Source organism: Pteropus vampyrus, unplaced genomic scaffold (genome assembly GCF_000151845.1).
Source record: "Pteropus vampyrus isolate Shadow unplaced genomic scaffold, Pvam_2.0 Scaffold390, whole genome shotgun sequence".
NCBI classification, from domain to species: domain Eukaryota; kingdom Metazoa; phylum Chordata; class Mammalia; order Chiroptera; family Pteropodidae; genus Pteropus; species Pteropus vampyrus.
Window position 1 is genome coordinate 2,587,075 of NW_011889171.1, and position 19,703 is coordinate 2,606,777.

The 19,703-nt window shown below is 38.1% G+C and overlaps 1 protein-coding gene across 1 annotated transcript; it reads right to left on the reverse strand.

Moving 5' to 3' along the window:
- Positions 1-4,280: 4,280 nt before the first annotated feature.
- UPF3B (UPF3B, regulator of nonsense mediated mRNA decay) lies at positions 4,281-18,278 on the reverse strand. The gene is made up of 10 exons (XM_011380214.2): positions 18,029-18,278; positions 17,303-17,409; positions 17,024-17,130; positions 14,034-14,132; positions 12,560-12,670; positions 11,492-11,535; positions 10,853-11,035; positions 8,450-8,610; positions 7,802-8,090; positions 4,281-5,279 (listed from the first exon to the last, which is right to left on the reverse strand). Exons 1-10 carry the CDS (start codon positions 18,182-18,184, stop codon positions 5,136-5,138), a joined length of 1,401 nt encoding a protein of 466 aa, XP_011378516.1. The 5' UTR covers positions 18,185-18,278; the 3' UTR covers positions 4,281-5,135.
- Between the last annotated feature and the right edge of the window lie 1,425 nt (positions 18,279-19,703).

Sequence of the window (19,703 nt, forward strand, 5' to 3'; positions counted from 1 at the left end):
AGGCCTCAGGTGAACCAAACCTGCTGATCCCTTGATCTCAGACTTTTAGCTTCCAGAACTGTGAGAAATTAGTTGTGTGAGCCCCCCTTCCCCAGACTATGGATGGTATTTGTTTATGGCAGTTCTAGCAGACTAATACAGGTGAGATCAGGCCATGGGGAGATAGGGAGAAGGGTATTATAACTAGAAGGAACAACATGTTGCCAACCACAGTCAATGTACAGTACATTCTGATTGGCTGGAGCTGGGGGAGGCAAGTTTTAACAACTGGAGTTCAACAAAGCTGGGTCCTACAGGAGTCAGAAAGGACAAGGGATATGAAGAAGCTCCAGGATTTGACATGAGGTGCTTCTTGGTGCCCATGAAACTTGGGCACTATAGATGGAAGGTGAGGAAGGTGGCAAGAAAGGGAAAGAGTGGGTGGTGAGGTGGGGCAGGGCTTGAAGGGAGACATTTTAGGATGTTTGGGTATGAAGGGAAGGAGACAAAAGGAGGGCAGTGAGAGGGTGGTGAGCTCAAAAGCTGGTCATGGAGATGACAGGAAGGAGAGAGAATAAAAATGAAAGAAAACCAAGGTATAATGGATAGTGTGGGGGTCTCAGAGGACATGGGGTGGGCCTGAAGGGCATCAGGAGGAGAGTCTGCCTTGAAAAGGAGAACAGTCATTTCCCACAATGGGAAGGGAAAAAGATGATGAGAGAATATTTTTTGTAAATTTAAGTTTTTAATTATGTAAATATTTTACATGGTTCCATTTGTATCCAATATGACCCTACATTTCCTCTCCTATGTGTTTCTCCAACAGAAAGGTGAATGAATATGCATCAAAAGGTATGTACTAAATTGCTTACAACAGAATTATTTCTAATAGCTCCAGACTGGAAACTGTCCTAATCTATCACCAGGTGAAAGGATAAATTGTGGTATATTTACCAAGAGCTACTATACGGCAGCAATTCTTAGGGAACCCTGGCAGGTCCTTAAGACCCTTTCAGAGGGTCTTTGAGGTCAAAGGCATTTTTATAATACAAGTAATTTGCTTCGTTCACTCTCGTCCTCTCATGAGTGTACCCTGGAGTTTTCAAGAGGCTACATGACTTGTAATGACTTCGTTGCTCTGACAGACATAGAATGTGTGCTTGTGTGCTCTTGCATTTTAAATATTTAATTTCTAATACCATAAATATCAATAGGTATAATCCACACAAAGGCCCTTTGAGGTCCTTAATAATTTTGAAGTGTAAAGGGGTCCTACACTAAAATGTTTGCAAACCACTCTTATACATCAGTGAAAATGAACAAATTACAATTAACTACATGGCATAGACGAAGCTAAAATGTGGAACAAAGGAAGCCAGACACAAAAGCATGCATACTGTATAATTCTATTTATGTAAAGACCAAAACCAGGCAAAGTGAATCTGTGCTATAAGTCAAGATCTTGATCTGGGTGCTGGGTGTATGAGTGTGCTCCCTTTGTGAAAATTCATCTAATTTTACACTTCAGGTATGTGTCTTTTTCTGTATGGGCGTCATATTTCAACATAAAGTTAAACACATTTGTATGGCTCATAGACTAAACTAGAGATGAAACATTTAAGAGGTCTAGCTGCTATCCCAGTCTCTCCCCCTTCTCTCCCTCCCTTATAGACTATTTTTCCCCATAGGTAATTTTTATTAGTTACTAATTTCTCCTTGCATTGTATTTTTTTGGGAAAATATCTGAATCGTTTCATTTTCATTTTATTTCAAATATTAATATATTTGTTGGAATAACCACCACCACCACCACCACCACCCACCTTTCTATAGCAATAGAAGAAGCTCCAGGATTTGACATGAGGTGCTTCTTGGTGCCCTCATGTCAAATCCTGGAGCTTCTTCTATTGCTATAGCAATAGAAAGGTGGGGGGTGGTGGTGGTGGTGGTGGTTATTCCAACAAATGTCATATATGAGAAAGAACTTGTGAGGTGGTGAGAAGAAAACCAAAATGGCGCTCAGCAGATGGCTTAGAGCACAGGAAATTACGAGGCTCAGCAGTCTCCTGCGGAGAATAAAGGCATTTGGAGAAAGAGGAAAGGATTTGATAGATACATGCATTCATTCAAGGTGAATGCCCTTACTATGTGCAATCATGGGATAGACTGTACTGTCTTTTGCAGCACAGTGTGGCTCATGTGCTGAGAGGGATCAGGGAATGCTGGGAGAGCAGAGGAACTCCTCCCCCAGCCTGGGCAGCAGAGGGTGTGTGGGGAGGTCTTCAAAGAAAGGTCTGCTTGAGGGAAATCCTGACAGAGGAATAGGAGTGGGCACAGAAAAGGAGGGAGGGATGGCTTTCCAAGAAGAAGGAACTATATTTGCAAAAGTGTAGAGGCCAAAAGCAGGTATCCAGGGCCTTCTAGGGTAGGTACAGGAGTCTGAGCTTTATCCTGGAGGCCAACAATTTGCAACTTCTTTAGCAGAATAATTGTTTTAAAGCCATTTTATATAGAAACACACCATTGATTTTTCTCTTTCTTTTACACCCCTATACCAATCTGATAGCAAATCCTGTGGGATCCCTTCAAAATATATCTGGGATCCAAATGCTCCTCACTCCACCCCCCACCTCCCCACCCTAGCCTCGACACTGCACCCTCTCTCTTGGATTATGACAAAACCTCCTAACTCTTCTCTCTTCTGACTTGACACCACCATCTTCTGAACACAGTAACCAAAGTGATCCTGTTAAAACCAGTCTGATTGTGTCACTTATCCACTCGATCAGGATCTTCCTCTGGGTAAAGATCCAAGTCCCTACAATGGCCTACAAAGGGCAAATGCCAACAGACTCTTCCACCCCCGCCCCCTCTGACCTCATCTCCAACCACTCTCACCTTCAATTCACTTTGCTTCGGCCACACTGACCAAATGCATTCCTATCTCAGGGCCTTGGCATTTGCTATTCCCTCTACCTGGAAGCTTCCTCCATCAGTCTCTTTAGGTCTTTATTCACATCACCTTCTCAGTGAGGCTTTCCCTAACCACCTTATCTAAAATTGCAACCTTTTCCCTCCACTCAGCATTCCCTACCCATACTCCTGCTTAATTGCTCCATAGAACTTATCTTAACATTTTGTCGTCTGACCCTACAATGTAAATTCCATGAAGGCCTGGATTGTGTGTTTTGTTCACTACTGTATTCCCTGAGCCTACAATAGTGCCTCACACCCCAGATATAAGAAAGAACAAGGGAGCACACTAGAAAGATAGCACTGTAGAGAAGGAAGTCAAGATGGATTTTAAAAATTGCTTAGCAGGAGGGAGGACCCTCCTGTAGTCTCACCAGTTGACCTGGTTTAGGGATTTTTCTCCAGCAACACTTGGCAGCTTAGTTAGGCAGGAGATTCCCACGGCAGTCCATGGTTATTTTCAGCTGCCTCTTGCCACAGTGGGCCCTGGTTTCTCAAGGACAAGGACTTGTTTGAGTCTTTGACCCCCAGGGCCTGGCACGGTCAGTGATTAGTAAATGTTTGCTTAATGAATACATAAACAAGTAGAAGAAATTTAAAGGGAGGTGCAGAAACGTGGTTTACTGAGTTGGATTGGCAAGACAAGTAGAACAAGAGAGGTGCTGACACGAAAACAGCCTTAAGAGGGCTAACAACAGGCCCCAGGATGGGTAAGGAAGCAAGTGATGCCAACTCATGACTGATGGTTCCAGACCGTTGCTTCTCCTAAGACCAACTCCTCTAACCTCCGCAGCCAAGAGGGTCCGCATTTCACTAATGATCTCAATACTGCCAAATGCAATGGACACTTTACATTTCTTATTTTCCTTAACCTCTCTGTGGCATGAGACACTGCCAGCCATTCTCCTCCTTAAAATTTTCCCTTCCCTTCTTTTAGTACTCTCTTCCTCAGTTGAGAACCATTCTCTTTCAATCATCTTCGATGGCTCTTCCTCTTTATCTGCCTCATGGGATACTGGTTTCTAAAAGCCGAGGAAAACATAAAGTGGTGACTAAGTAAAGGCAAACTGATGCCACACTAGGAGGAGCTGGAAGGATTAGAATTAAGCAGCAGCTCAAGGATATTGTCCAAACATTTTGGTTTTCTTATGGAACAAGAGTAGAAAACCATGATTTGACCTTCTTGGTGGGCAAAATAGACAGAACACTAGTAAAGGCAGAAACAAATATCATTCATCCCCTTTCAAAATTCTGAAGAGGTTAATTCAGTATCAAATTTAATTTCTCAAAAGTAATAGCTAGTTAGTAAAGTAATAAACACACTTAGCTTTATATTTGAGTGATGTTGATATTTATTGACACCAATGCAAAACAACTAAAACTGAAAGTTGCTTATTTAAACAGGAACAAATATTGGTGCAGTTTCCTTCCTGGACGGGGCATGCACTCAGATCATGAGACCTAAGATAAAACAGACTGGATGGTCAAGAACCAAATGAAGGTTAAATTTTACTTATTAATATAAAAATTGCTAAAGACAAAAGGAGATGTTTAAAAATGTTCTTTATGCTAAGCTCACATAAGCAAACAAAAATCTAAAACTAATCCTAAAATTTTAGGACACAGGATATAGACATGGCATAACTAAATTTTGCATTAAGCGAACATTTGTTATATCCTTCACTGTACTTGCACTACAACCACATGCTTGTTTCTATGCTACACAAAGTCTACAGTAATCACTAACAATGACTATAACTAGATCTGAACAAGGCTTTTAGAAGTGACTCTGTTCCACCCAAATTAAGAAAATTCAATCCAGGATTAACAAAACTTTTTAAGTTTAGAGCCTGCTTCCTTATTTTCTTCTCGTGTCATACCTAATGAAGTCCTCACTTGACATTTCCGACCTGCAAATTGCAATGCATGTCCTCTCCCTAATCTTTGACACTTTAAAAGTTAATATGTAGGAACTGCATAAAAAATGAAATTGTATTTCCAGTGTGAACCTGCAATCAGGTTCCTGCTTTGACAAAAAACATACTCCTCTGCAGTGTACCCTACCAGCACAACGACCCCTTTTCTTTCTCTATTCCTTTGCCCGGAGGCACTTCTGGATTGCTTAATACATGCTCTTTGGCTGCCTAGACAGTCGGGAGGACACCTATAGCCATTTGGACTTATCACTCCTCTCCTCCTTCTTTTCTAATACCACTTTCCTGTTTTTTTTCTATTGCTGAATCTCCGGACTTGGTGCTGTCTTCAGGGGCACAGAGTCGATTTCGGCTTCGAGCTCCTGGTTGGTAAAGCTGCATTGCCGGGCGATCCTAAAGTAAAACAAAATGTTAATGTTGTAAGTTATATATTGTCATAAGTTATATATTGATATATACCAAAAACAACTCATATAAGACCAAAAATGTGAGGGCATGGTACATGACAGTAAGTGTTGATGGTTAATTTGCTTTTAACTGCCCACTTCCTTTCCCCTATCTCCAAAGAAAAACAACCATTTCATAAGTATTATTTTATATGCCTAGGGTAAATTTTTGATAAATCTACTGCCTAATTTTCTTAAACATCTCAAGATGAACTGAATCAGCTTGATTTTTTTTTACTTAGAAAACACAGCCATTGCCTATTTCTTCTCCCCTCAGTAAATTGACTTTAAAATGTACCACCATATAAGAAAACCTTAGGAGTAAAAACAATAACAAAGTATTCAGTCTTAAGTGGAGACCTCCCTGAACTTAGGAGCTCAGACCCCATGTAACTTACAACAAACATGATTATTTCTTAATTCAAGTATAACAATGTAACCCCAGCTTGAGACTCTATCTCGGTGGTACTTTAGATCTCAGATTCCTAAATAAGCTTCAATAAAGTAATAATCATGTAGCTCTCACTTCAAGTAATGTGTTCGGTTTAATTACATATGATCCTGGAAAACTAAAGTGTATAGGCCTTTTTAAGAATTCACAAAAAATTACATAAGCCTTTCTTACCCTTCCTCTCTGATGTATAAAAGTTAGCCTTAAAGCATTATTCTCAGTTGAACAATTCCAGCAAAATATTTCACCATTTTCACAAGATGAAATATTAAAACAGATGAGATTCCTGCATAGTATTTAAACAAATGGATGATGGGGCTCCCACTGTGCAAAGATGGGACAATTTAAATATCAACAAGGACAATAACTGATAATAACAAGTTGGAATACACCAAGTATTTCTAAATCTATGAGTTCTTAAAGACTAAACAAAAAACTCAATGATGACCTTTAGAAGTTGCTAGGACACCAACTCCTTACTCTGAATACAGTAAATAAAGGGAAAGGACCAAATGTTTATCTTGCCTTTCCTGTGTAAACTGAATTTTAGGCTAACCAAAGAGCTAATGAGGAAAATTCTTCTTTATAGAAGAACATCAGATAATAAATACAACAGGAAAGACAGAATTCATACATCACCATTTTCAAGCCCCCCATGAAATAATTAATCTAAGCAAAATCATTAGGAGGAAGGCTGACAAAAATTTTTATAGTAGATGCATCAGGCTTATAGTACTTGAAACTACTGATCAGTTGTTTTATTTCAACTTTTTATCTTAAAAAAAATTTTAATCTATAGAAATATTGTAAATTTTAAACAATGAATACCTAATATCTTTCTTTTAGATTAACAATTTTAACATTTTGTCATGTGCTTTTTCTGACTCTAGCGTGCACATATATACACATTATTTTTGCAGAACCATTTGAAAGTTACAGACATCATGACCCTCCATCCCTAAATATTTCAGCTTGTTTATCCTAAGAACAAGGACATCCTATTATATAACCGCAATATAATTGCTATTGATTAATCATAACATTGCACTAAAAGGATACCCAGATATTATAGGTTTCCCGATACAATGTATAGGAAGTGTACACCACCACCTATGAAGTGTTCTTGCCAAAAATTGAGGCCTCTAGGTTAGGGGCTACCTGTTTTTTTGAGTAAAATATGGCACATGGCCATGCTCATTCTTTTTGCATATTGTCTATGTCTCCTTCTTATAGAGCTTAGTGGTTGTGAGAGAAACTATACGGCACACAAAGCCTAAAATGTTTACCATCTGGCCCTTTCTAGAAAAAAATTGCTGACCCCTGCCCTATATATAACTGTCAGCTTTCGAGGAAACATAAAAGATAGAGGAATGTGTTAAATAATGCCACAGTGATGTAATTAGCCAATCTGGACCGTTAGCTCTACAGAATAAATTGGTTTCTGCGACATAAATGTAGGACAACAAGAGGTGGGGAAATTGTATTAGGAGAGATTTAATGAGACATTTCAAGCAAATACAACCTGTGGACCTTGTTTAGAGCCAATAAAAAAGATATGAGACAACTGGGAAAATCCACAGAGTAGGTAGGATGTTAAGGAATTATTGTTATTTTGGGGTGTGAAAATGCTATTAGGATTATATATATTACTAAGAAAGAGTCTTGATCTCAAATATAGACATGTTTAAAGAAGAAATTATACATCCAGGATTTGCTTGAAAATCCTCCAGTAGGGGTAAAGTTGGGGGAGAGCAGAAAAGTTGGCCATGAGTTGATAACTGTTGAAGCTGAGTGATAGCTACATTGTATTATTCTGTGCTCTACTTTTGCATATGTTTGAAGTTTCTTTAATAAGTTAAATAAAGGACCCATCCAATACTGAAAAAAATTGCAGATAGTTAAATTCTATAATAAACAATGAGCTAGCCCTGTCCTTTACATTTGCAGGAAAAGAAAAAAATTCCTCATGAAAAGAAACAAGTGTAATGAAAAGCAACAAGTGTAACGAAAAGCAGTACCTTGTTTCTTATGCGATCCCTCTTAACCACTTCTTCTTTCTTTTCAGTTTTTTCTGAGCCTACTTCTGTACTTTCAGTCTTCCTTCCTTTATCCCGAAGTGCTTCTTTCTCTCTTTTCATGTCTTCCTCCTTTCTTTTAAAAGCCTTCTCTTTCTCATAGCGCTCCTTCTGCCTCCGGCGCTCTTCTTCTTGCCGCTTCAGTCTCTCTCTTTCCCGAAGAATCCGTTCTTGATCACGTTCATAATCTCGTTCTCTCTCCCTGTAGTCTCTGCCACTTTCATCTTCAGGTCTGCATGAAAAACAAATCTGAGAATGTTCCCTCAAAGATCTAACCACAAATGCAGGAACACTCTAATTCTGATTTGACCACTGCAATGAGCCTACACTTTTGGAGCAGAGTAAAAACTACCAGCATTTTGAAAAACAACAGAAAATAAAAAATAAAAAGTAAATTAATTTAAAAAAAAAAACAAAAACAAAAACTGACAGTCGTTTACCCAGATTAAGATACTAGAAAAATTAAAATGTTTCTTTCTCATACCCCTGCCCCTGGTAAAACAGCTTATCTTACTTCAGATATAAGTCCAGGATATAGCAGTAAAATTAGCATCTTGAAAACAAAAGTACCAAAGAGCCTCGCCTACGAACCTCTTAGGCTTTTCATCTTTAAGTTCACCATCAGAACGTTTGGGCAATGTACAACTCTGCCCACTGGCTCTTTCATCATTCAGATTCTCTTTATCCAATTTCTTGGCCTTTTCTCTTTTGTCCAATTCCTTTTCATCTCCCTTTTCTGGCTTCTTAAGCAGCTTTAAAGAGAACAAATTTATTTTTATTTTGAAGGGTGGAACATTGTCTTCTGAGTCTATCAAAGGAAACAATATACTAAATTTTTTAAATTTTGACTGCAGAAAGCCCCCATCTCTGCAGGTACTCAAACTTTCAAGTGAACAACTAGCACACAAGAGCAACAATTTACTAAAAGGTTGCTATTAATGTGAAAATGCTACCTACTCAAATGAAGTGGTTTAAAACATTGTGGCAATAGGATCAAGACTCCTTTGGTTTTAAATGGGTTAACCTTTAAGTGAACCAATGCATACTTCCAAGTATGCCTTCTGTAGCAAAACAGCATGTCAATATTTAACTTTACCTTGATGGGAAAATATGCCACAAATTTAAAATGCTAGGTACATCATTACTGTTGGAGTGTTTTTATGTAGCACTTGGAATGACAACTACCTTAGTCACCAAAGGAGTGATCTATTGCAAGAATAATTCTGCCTTGAGCCTGAGAGTAAGATACTTATGATGGTCCAATCATTATCATTAGAGATAAATAGCAAGAATTAGTTGGGGTTTGATTTTTTAAAATCCAAATACTTCATACAACAGAACAGTGAAGTTCCATCTCTACTGAGTAGGAACTCTATTCAATGTCTCATATGTAACGGAAAGCAATCCAAAAATAAAAGTGCTTTATAAAGTCAAAATTTCTAACAAAAGTTTCTTTTTCTCACCACTGCTACAGATCTCTCTAAAATACCTCCGATGTTGTATATTCAGAGAGATTCTTAAGCAAAATAGAATTTCAAGTCTCAGCATGAAGGCATCATACAAAGGTTCATCTCAGGGTGAAGGCATTATACAAGTCCTCAAGCAAAAGGCCAAGCACCAAAAGATTTAAGCATGAAGTTATTTCAGCACACAGACAGCCACTGCAAATGCGGAGTCCACACTGGACACTAAGAAGGCACCAGTGTAAAGTGAGGATACCATGTGCAGGCTTCACTGGAAATGTTCTTATTTCTCTAATGAACATTTGTTAGAAGCCAAGATGTTCATTACTCTAATAAGAACATTAATGTTTATTTCTAACATGGTTGGCTCTACCTCCTGCCTTGCTGACAGTTAGGGAATAGCAAGTCAAATCACTTGCAGCATGGCAGAGAACGACTGCTAGAAGGAATTAAGTTGGGAATTTCCTCACCCTGCAGCCAAGCCCCTTATCACCAATAATGAGCCTTGGGGAACCACATAAACTGCTGAATTTTGAGGAGGTAACAGGAGACCCTGCCACCACCTCTACCTCTGTAAGATTTTCTCTTTTTCTGAAATTCCCCAGGAACTTCACTGGAGCAAGGGCTGCCCAAGCTATGCCCTCAGAAGGGAAGCAGCAAGGCTGGGATCATTTTGTGGGTTTTCCTCTTCCTACATGCTGCTCACAGATTCCCAGGTAGAGGCAAGAAGGTAACATGGGAATCATCTGAGAGGGTAAAGCACAGAATGCAGGATATTATCTCTAGTACTTCCACAAGGCAGACAGTTATGAGAGGCAGATAAAAAAGAAGAGAAAGCTATTTAGGCACAGTTGTCCTCTGGCTGTATATTGCTGAAGCTTCTGGGTACACAGCAGAGCATCAGGAAGTCCTCCAGGCTTCCTTTAAAAAAGGGAATTTAAAATGGCTAGCTTTTAAGAAGATTCCAGTCAGTCTGAAGGGGTTTTCTATAGATAACACTACCACCACCACCAAAAGGACTTATTAACTAAGACCTGTGTGTGTGACATGATACTAGGTGTTCTGTATCATGTACTTGGTCCTTACATTTTTCTGATTCACAGCTTGTAACAGAAACCTGTGTACCTGAAGACAGTGGAAAACAAACAGATGAGGCAACTTCATGTATCAAATATGAAGGCAAAGCTGAATAAAAACCGTAATTCATGCCAGCCAGCCCTAAGCCCTTAATTATGAAGAACTGAAAGAATAATCACCCCAAAATTGAACATTTTCAATGATAAAAATAATAGAGATGTGCACTAAAGAAATGTGTAAACTACTTAATCCTTTCAAATTACTTTAAAATTAAAAAAAAAATAGTACCATTAGTATTATAGGGAAGATTTCTATTGGTTCATCTCCCTCACCAAAAAAAACAGACAAAAACAAAACTGAAAAATTATATTTACATAACACAAGATACATGCATATTTAAAGAAACAGATACATGCAATTTTCAGCAACATGCTGTCCGTTTTATTTTTCGTACCTTAATCTTTGGTTCATCCTTTAATCTGTCCCTTTCTGGAACCCTGTCTATCTTCTTTAGCTTTTCTATATCTTTCCTTTTTCGTTTCTCCTCTTCTTTCCACTTCCTCCTCTCTTCTTCTCGTTGTCTTTTTCTTTCTATTTCTCGCCTCCTCCTTTCTTCCCTTTTTTCTTCTCTCATTCTCTAAAAAGAAACATCAAAATCAGCCTTCAAACAGATAAATATCACCAAAAACTTAAATTAATCCCAAAGGCATGGTGGGCACCCGCTACACTGGATCATCTTTCCTTCCTGCTTTCTACAAAGTGGCATTCTACTTTGTTAATACTCTCCCCACCCCATTCAGAATGTGAGAGAGAAAATAAAGACCAGAGCCTGCTGCCTTGCTATATTTCCAGAGGCTTTCAGAAAATCAAGAGAGTGTCTATGGGAGAAGCTAAGGACTCTCTGGGTTTGCAGGGTGATTCCTTGGTCCAACAACCAAAGAAAATGAGAGGGCCACTGAGCCAAATCTTTAAAGAATAATGGTAAGGGGAAGCAGCTATTTCTCCTATAGGATCCCAATGTTCTTAAAACGTTTATAGAATGTGAACCAATGAAATAAAAGTATTGAGAGAACTATAAAAACAAAAGGTTTACCTGCTTGTTTTTCAGGAAGCTCAATAGTGGGGTTGTCTTTTTAGCTACATAAATGTAAACAGATTATTAATAATACTTGTCAACCCCTAGAAAGGATTCCATTTTCTGACATTCCCTGCCAACCACCCAAGGTGGGAAAAACTATACCCTTTAAACAGAAAGTTCACAACTATATTATTTGAAAGAAATTTTACAGTCTTCTAATTCTCTGCAAGTTTAAAATACCTTTTAAAATCTGAAGAAATACAAAACAATAAAACATTTTTTAAAAAGTGTAATTACTAGTGTTGGTGAGAATTAAGTACAAAAGACATTCTCTTATTTTACAGATGGAAGTATAAATTTGTCCAACTGGGAAGACATTGGGGGAAGGGGTAAAACTATCTAATCCTTCCTACCTATAATTTCCTACCTATAGGAGTTTATTCTAAGGAAATTATCAGAGATGGACTTATACTATGTACCCATTAATAAAAAACCATTTTTAGAAGAACATTTAATTATTTTTCAATATTCTGAACAATGTCATCTAGCCTTGTAGCTAGCTTTTGAAAATATATTTTCTTCAGGTAAATTCCTAGGAGTCGACATCCTGAGTCAGAGGCTATGCTTATGTTTAGAGCTGATACAGTAGTGACAGCTTACTATTAGAACCAACATCCAAGCTAGAATTTCTCAAGAGGTTTTCGGTCTTGCAGTGACTAGATTTGTTTTTTGGTATTTTACATCAAAAATTTTTTTAGAAATACTAGCTTATTACTAGAAAATACCAATTGATCTTCAAATGCTTACCAATATCTAAAGGTGTCATATGAATCTTCAAACTTTTTATACTTATGCTACATTTGTGTGGCACTAAATAGGTCACAGAGAATTTTCCCCATCTAATCAACGCATACTCTCATAATACTGTGACACAGGTATTATCTGCACTTTACAGTAGAAGAAACAGTCTCAGAGAAGTTAGCGCTTTCCCCATGATCACACAGCTAGCAAGTGACAGAAGTGGGAGTCAGACAAGTCTTCCGATGAAAAAGCTGTTGCCCTCAATTCCTTTTGCCCACTTACCTATTAATTCTCTATTTTTAGCTTCTATTTCCTCTAGTAGTGTCTCTGGAGTAGATGTCATTTTCTCATTATCTGCAGCATAACTTTCCAAAAATTTTCTATATTCTGGATCTAAATAATTAAGTAAACAGAAAGTATAGCATATTTTAAACAAAACAGGAAATTATTATCTAGGATATTTATCAAGAAGATAATTTTCTACTTCATGGAAGATTGAAAATAAACCTATATTCATAAGATACACTACCTAGTATTTTATTGGTTACTACTCTAAGAACTCCTAGAAGAGATACCCACAAAGGGAGTATGGTGTAACATAGGCTCAGGAAAAAACAGAACCTCCAGGGATGACATATAGCTTGCTTTTAAGTCACTACTAATCCAGAGTTATATTTATGGGAGAACTGTTACAGTTATGTGTATATAGTTGTGTACATAGTTGTAGTATGTATTTATGTATTACGTATATAACCAATTCTCATATGGGTATACCTCACTTCAAGTAAACTCAATGTATGAAAATCAGATATTCCAAAAAGGTAAATTAGGGAGATGTCTTAGATGTGGCACCAGAGGTGATGGTAATTCCTGGAGGTCTTTCCTAGATGCCTCCTACATGTGTTACTCAAGCAGGGTAACACATGTGTCATTATATTCCTTGTATTTGGAGTTTCTATGCAGTGTGGGACATGTCACTTGGTTAGTCTCCCAGGTCTGAATCTACAATATAATCAATAAGCAGCAGTGCATTGAGTCTTTTTTGTGTTCTTTATAAAATACCCATTATAGTAATAAATAATGAAAATCAAACTAGATGATTCTAAAATATCGATCTGATATAAAATATTGCAGGTAAGCCCTTACCCAACATAAGTGACAGAGATCTCAAAATCTGGATCCAGTTTACCGGTAGTAAGTGGCAATTATTCCAGTTTTTAGTTCCTGTATTTCAGTTCAATGTAATTACTATGTGTGCAGCTGACTGAATATTCAAAGTGTAGAAAACAGGACTGGCACCTTCAGTTACTTTATATTAAGTTATTTAAGTAAATATATTTTTCCATTTCTCTCAATGTAAATCATCCTCTTTATAAAAATAATGGAAACTAAAAGTCAAGTAAATAACCATAAAAATGGTAAGAGGCCCCAAGGAGTTGTACTTTGAAACATCTGATTTTTTTCCATTGTCTTCTAATTAACAAACTTAAGGTGATTTCTACACAATCGTCAACAATAGCATTGCTTAATGGTGGAGGAATAAAATGCCACTAGCCAAAGAGAGTGGAAACTCCACAGGAAATACACTTCCATTATAACAGTTAAGCAAAGCTTTCATCAATGAATTATATTTCTTATAAACTTTATCCAATATGTTCTCTTATTTAAAAGACTGGAGTCCAATTAATTCCCACAAAGGTAATATTTTTTTTAAAACCCACAGCAATAGCATTACATAACTAGAACTATACTGTACCATCATCGATAGTCCCAACTTTGGTATCTCTTTTCTTAGTCTTCTTTTTTGCAGCTTTTTGAAAAGGTGCAAATTCTACTATAGCAGGATATTCCTGACCTGTTTAGAAAAAAATATCACTTGCTATAACAAAGAAAATGTCAAGTGGATAAAAGGGAGCCAACCCACCGTTCTCTAGGCTTCCTTAGATCGCAGTCATCTGAGAAGGGTCTCCCAATGGGCATCAATCACACTGGCACAACTAAAATCAACATGCTATCAAAGGAGCCCCAAGTTCAATACTGATAAAAAGATACAGCAGGGAAATAAAACATTCATTTCAATTCCACTTCTAAAGTGTAATATTTTGATATGTGTATGAGGGGGAATCTATAAGCTAATTTTCATTTAAAAGTACATCAGAAATCTCTAGAATAAGCAAATCTATAGACAAATTAGTGGTTATCTAGAGCTGGGGGATAGTGGTGGGGAGAATGAAGAGTGATGGTAAATGGGTATGGGGTTTCTCTTTGGAGTGATGAATGTGTTCTAAAATTGAATGTGATGATAGTTGCACAACTCTGAATACACTAAAAAACCCTGAACCATACATTTTAAAAGGGTGAATTTTATGATATGTGAATTACATTGCAATAAAGCTGTTATTTAAAAAAAAAAATACCAGGACACCAAAAGTACAGGCAACAAAAGTAAAAGGATAAATTAGACATTAAAAACTTCTGTGCATCTAAGGACACAATCGACATAGTGAAAAGGCAATCTATGAAACAGGAGAAGATAGATGTTCACGTGCTCAAGTATATGAAAACATTAAAATATTACCTCACTAATCAGGGAAATGCAAATCAAAATCACAAAGAGCTATCACCTTATACCCATTAGAATAGTTATTATTAAAGGGAAAAAAATCCAGAAAATATTGTGTTGGTGAGGACCTGGAGAAATTAGAACGCTTGCACATTACTGATGGGATGTAAAATTGTGCAGCTTCTATGGAAAACAGTATGACAGTTCCTTAAAAAATTTAAAATAGAATAATGACCTAGCAAGTCTACTTTTAGGTACATATTCAAAAGAAGTGAAAGCAGAGACTTCAATAATTATTTGTACACTCACACTCATAGAAGCATTGTACAGAATAGCCAAGAGTAGGGGGAAGCAACCCAAATGTCCCTTGACAGATGTATGGATAAACAAAATGTAGTATATACAATGGAATATCATGATAAAATGACGGTTGCCAGAGGATGGGGGAAGGGAAATGGGGAGTTGTTTAATTGGTATAGAGTTTATCTTGAAAGAAGAAAAATGTCTAAAGACTGGTTGCACAACAATGAGAATGTACTCAACACAACTGTACACTTAAAAATGGTTAAAATGGTAAATTTTATTTGTGTATTTTACAATTTTTTAGAATGCAAATAAAAATAAAGGAATGAGGTAATGATACATGCTATAACATGGATGAACCTTGAAAACATGCTACATAAGCCAGTCACAAAAGGCCATATATTGTATGATTCTGTTTATATGAAATGTTCAGAATAGGGAAATCCATAGTTAGTAGATTAGTGGTGGCCAGGGGCAAGGGCAGGGGGAGGGTTGGGGAAGGAATGGGAGATGACTGCACATGGATACAAGATTCTTTTTGGAGTGATAAACACATTCTGGATTGACACAGTAGTGATGGCTGCACAACTTAACTTGATTTTAGATATCCTGGTGAATGGAGAATCGGACACACACACACACACACACACACACACACACACACACACACACACATACACATATATAAAGTAATAAATAAACCAGACTGAAGCAGAAGGAAATTGTGGAAGATAGGCTGAAAAAAAACAGAAGCGAGGCCAGACAATGAAAGATTCTGGCCACCAACCTAAGCAGTTTGGACTTTTCACAAATGTTATCTTAAATCACTATTTTCAAAAAGATTAATTTCATGGCAATATGACAGACTGAATTATACAGAAATGTGAAAAATGGAAAACCCTGTTAAGTTTAGAGAAGTGGCTAAGCATTAAGTGTCAAGGACATAAAGTATGAAAGTATTAGTAAAACCAGATGAACAAGACATTACAAATTTAGAAGATACAGCCCTTGTTTAAATGTAAGGGATAAAAAGGAGAGGAAAAAGTTAAACACAACTCAGATTTCCAGCTAAATCACTAGGAAATTATTGCTATTTAATAAAGTTGGAGGGCAGAAGTAGATAGTTGGTGGGGATTAATAAAAGATGGACAAACAGTGGCAATCCTTCTACTTTTATAGGCATATTCCCTGACAAAGATTTCATTTTCACTAACTTTGAAGTAATGCTGAAAAAACAAAACTCAACAGAAAGACATTATGATTGCAAATCCAAAGAAAATGGCAAATGGCAGCTCAGACATTCTCCAGTTAAATGTTGCAAGCAGCAGAAAATAAATAAAAAGAGTTAAGGCAGAAGTTTTTCTTCCCTCTAGACTCCTGGATACAAAGTGGGAGATCATTAAGTTTGATGTTTTAATTATATACAACTTAGACTGTTAAATGGTACTCGAACACAGAACTATTGGCTGAAAGGATCTGAAGTAAATAAATGTTGGTCCCTGAAGCAAGATGAGAAGTAAACATTTAAAACTTGTCACACAACTTTAAAGAGTCACTTATCAGTATTAGTGCTGAAACTAGTAAATAGTCAAAACAACAGATTTTCTAATCCAGGGCAAACAATCTGTCACAGGAAATGTCAATTTCATTCAGTTAATCAAACCACAGAAATAACAAGTTAATAAAAATACCAGAGGACTGAAAAGGCACATATCTATGTATAAGATTATATTAGGTTTATCAATGCAAACCCTAAATGTTACACATTTCATCACCCATGATTTTAGAAAAGCTATCAAGGCATTGAGAAAACACTGTGATACACGCATTGTCTTAAACACACAAATGACAAAGAAACCCTTTCAGTTACTAGGACTCACCTTTATTGTCAAGGAATACATAACCATCAAAGCGATCCCTGAACAAAATAATGTCCTCCTGGTTTTTAAAGTTGATGTATGCTCTGGCATACATATGAGGATACAGACTGCAAAGAGGAAAGCAATGATGTAAATGTGTTTGCAGGTGTTGGCTGAATTACAAGAATGCATATATTAAAAATATAGGCCCAAAAATCAAATGGAAAACATTAGTAGGTTAAAAAACAAGGAAGAAACCTTTTTCATTTACCCCTTCCCTCTTTTATTTATATATTTTACCTAGTATCATTAGAAAAAAACTCAAAATAATCATGCTCAGGCATAGGCTGAAGATGTTCCTGAAGCTGCTCCTTGGTCAACGTAGGAGGTAATCTTCGAATTACCACCTTCAGAAATGAGCAAAATCAAATTAGTACAAATCAATTTTCTGTCATATCTGAATCACCATCCCTAAAGAAAGCTGGACTTTAAAAGATGAGATCACTTATAAAAACCACGAACTCTTAATTTATTATTTCCCTATCCAACAACGAAACTCTTCCTCATTTAGCATAAAGAATTCAAAACTCTAGTGAATACCCCAAATTCCCTCATCGTTCCAAATCTGGCCCCCAGACCATTAACTCCCCCACTCCCTCAACTTGTCTTCATTAATACTTCTACCACAAACCACTCCCACCCCTGATAGCCCGCCCCTTCACTGTTCAATAATTCCCCCAATTAATGTTTTAATTCTTCATTCTCTTTATTATCGTTACCCTCTCCCATTATTATCTCACAGCTCTGACCTAAATCTTTCTTGTCTGGTATCCCCCTTCTCCGCCACTCCCACCCTGGAGCTTGGCCGTGAGGGGCCCCCCTTTTCGGTCGAACAGATGAGACAGTGTGATACGATTTTACCACAGGTGAAGAATCAGAAGGGGAGACTGGCAGAGGAAGAAGGCAGCCCCATTCCCAAATGCAGACGCATCCCGCCCTTTCACCAGCCAGCGACCAGTCAAGCACCTTGCTCAGCGCCTCTTTCTTCTCCTTGTTCCGATCCTGCTTATCTTCTCCTTTGGTGCTGTCCCCCGAAGCCCCACCGCCGCTACCTGTGGCCCCGGGGGGAGTCAACAGGGTTACTCGTTTCTCCTTAGGTCTATGGTCCTTCTCCTCCTTCATGGCCACTCGAAGTTCGGCCCGAAAGCCGCTACTGCCGGTACCTACGACTCCCCGCTCGCTCCCGTCACAGCTCCGCCCCCAACTGACGCCCTTAGTGATAGGCCGGCCCCGCGTTCCATTGGGCCTCGTTGGGATCTCGCGATATTTCAGAGCGGCCAGCTTCCTTTCGAGGAGAGGTTTTAACACCTGGCCTTAGATTCGGGCCTTCCGTATCCCTGCACCGCCCAATCCCCTCACGGCCCAGACTCCCCTGGGGCCGCTCTCCATACGTCATTAGCAACTCCGCCATCTTGATAGAGCGACTCTTTGGCGGACTGCAAATCCCGGCATGCAAAGCAGTTACCTGCTTTTTGCCGGGAGTTCTGAAACTGTAGATGTCTCGGGGCCTCTATTTGTAAATAAAATGAATAATATTGCAAGTTTAGTGTTTTTCTTATTAAAAGATAGATACTTCGTGCTGTACTTCACATTGTGTTCCTCACATACACCTGATGTTATCCAAAGTTTATCTCACGAGGGGAACAACTTGTATCGTCTATCACTAATTCTAAGGTGAGCTGAAGTTGCCACCCCAAAGTATGTCTTTTGGGATATTGGTTATTTTAAGCTGGTTATTTTTAAGAAAAAGACTCAGGAAGAACCTTTCACCTCCCTGTCTAAAAGGATTTAGATAGAGGACTTGCTCCAAATATATAGTTTAATATGAACTAGTGTGCAAGACAGGGAGGGACCTAGCAAGTCTTCTGTGTCCCATCGTTAAAGATGACCTAACAAACATTTATTTACCAAATAGTTGCTTTTCCATCTCCACGTGAATTGCTTTCCTGCTCTTTGAGGTCCCAAACCACAACCAAGTTTTAGATTAAGGTGACATAATAGCCTTAACTGCCCTATCTGTCTAGTTTCATATTCTCATGGAACTCCCATATTACTAGATTTGGTCATTTTTCTCCCATCATTTTTGTCACGTTTATTTGAATATTAGTCCAGCCAGAAGAACTTAGAACAGTAGAAGGAAAATTATCTTTTCTACATGCAAGTTTGGCAAGTCAGCCAAGTGACTTTTCTGGCTGGAGACTGCTTTGGGACTGCCGCAGATGAAGGGATCCTGGGGCATCTGAAAGGCTGGCAGTGGTAAGAGTTTTTGCCATGTCAGCACACCTCAGATCTCTGTGGGATCTGGTGAAAGTGAAAGTAGTGAGAATCATTTATTCTCTTTCTAAATGTAGACTAGCAGGAGTAAATTTGGTGAAACTAGTTTCCTGGGCAAAGGACTCTGGTACTGTTGATCCCATTTCTCCCTGAGATGGTCATTGTTTTTCTTGGTCTATGTTGTTTGCCCTGTTCTATGTTTTAAGAAATTGGCTTTGATCTCCTCTTTGGTTTCTGCCATCAGGAAGGCCACGTATCAGTGTGCATTTCATAGCCAGTCAGGTAGGCTGGGGATTCTGGGCAGCTGTATCCAGTAGGATAAAAGCACAGGAATACCTGGGGCTTGCGACTAGGCAGCTGTAGCCCT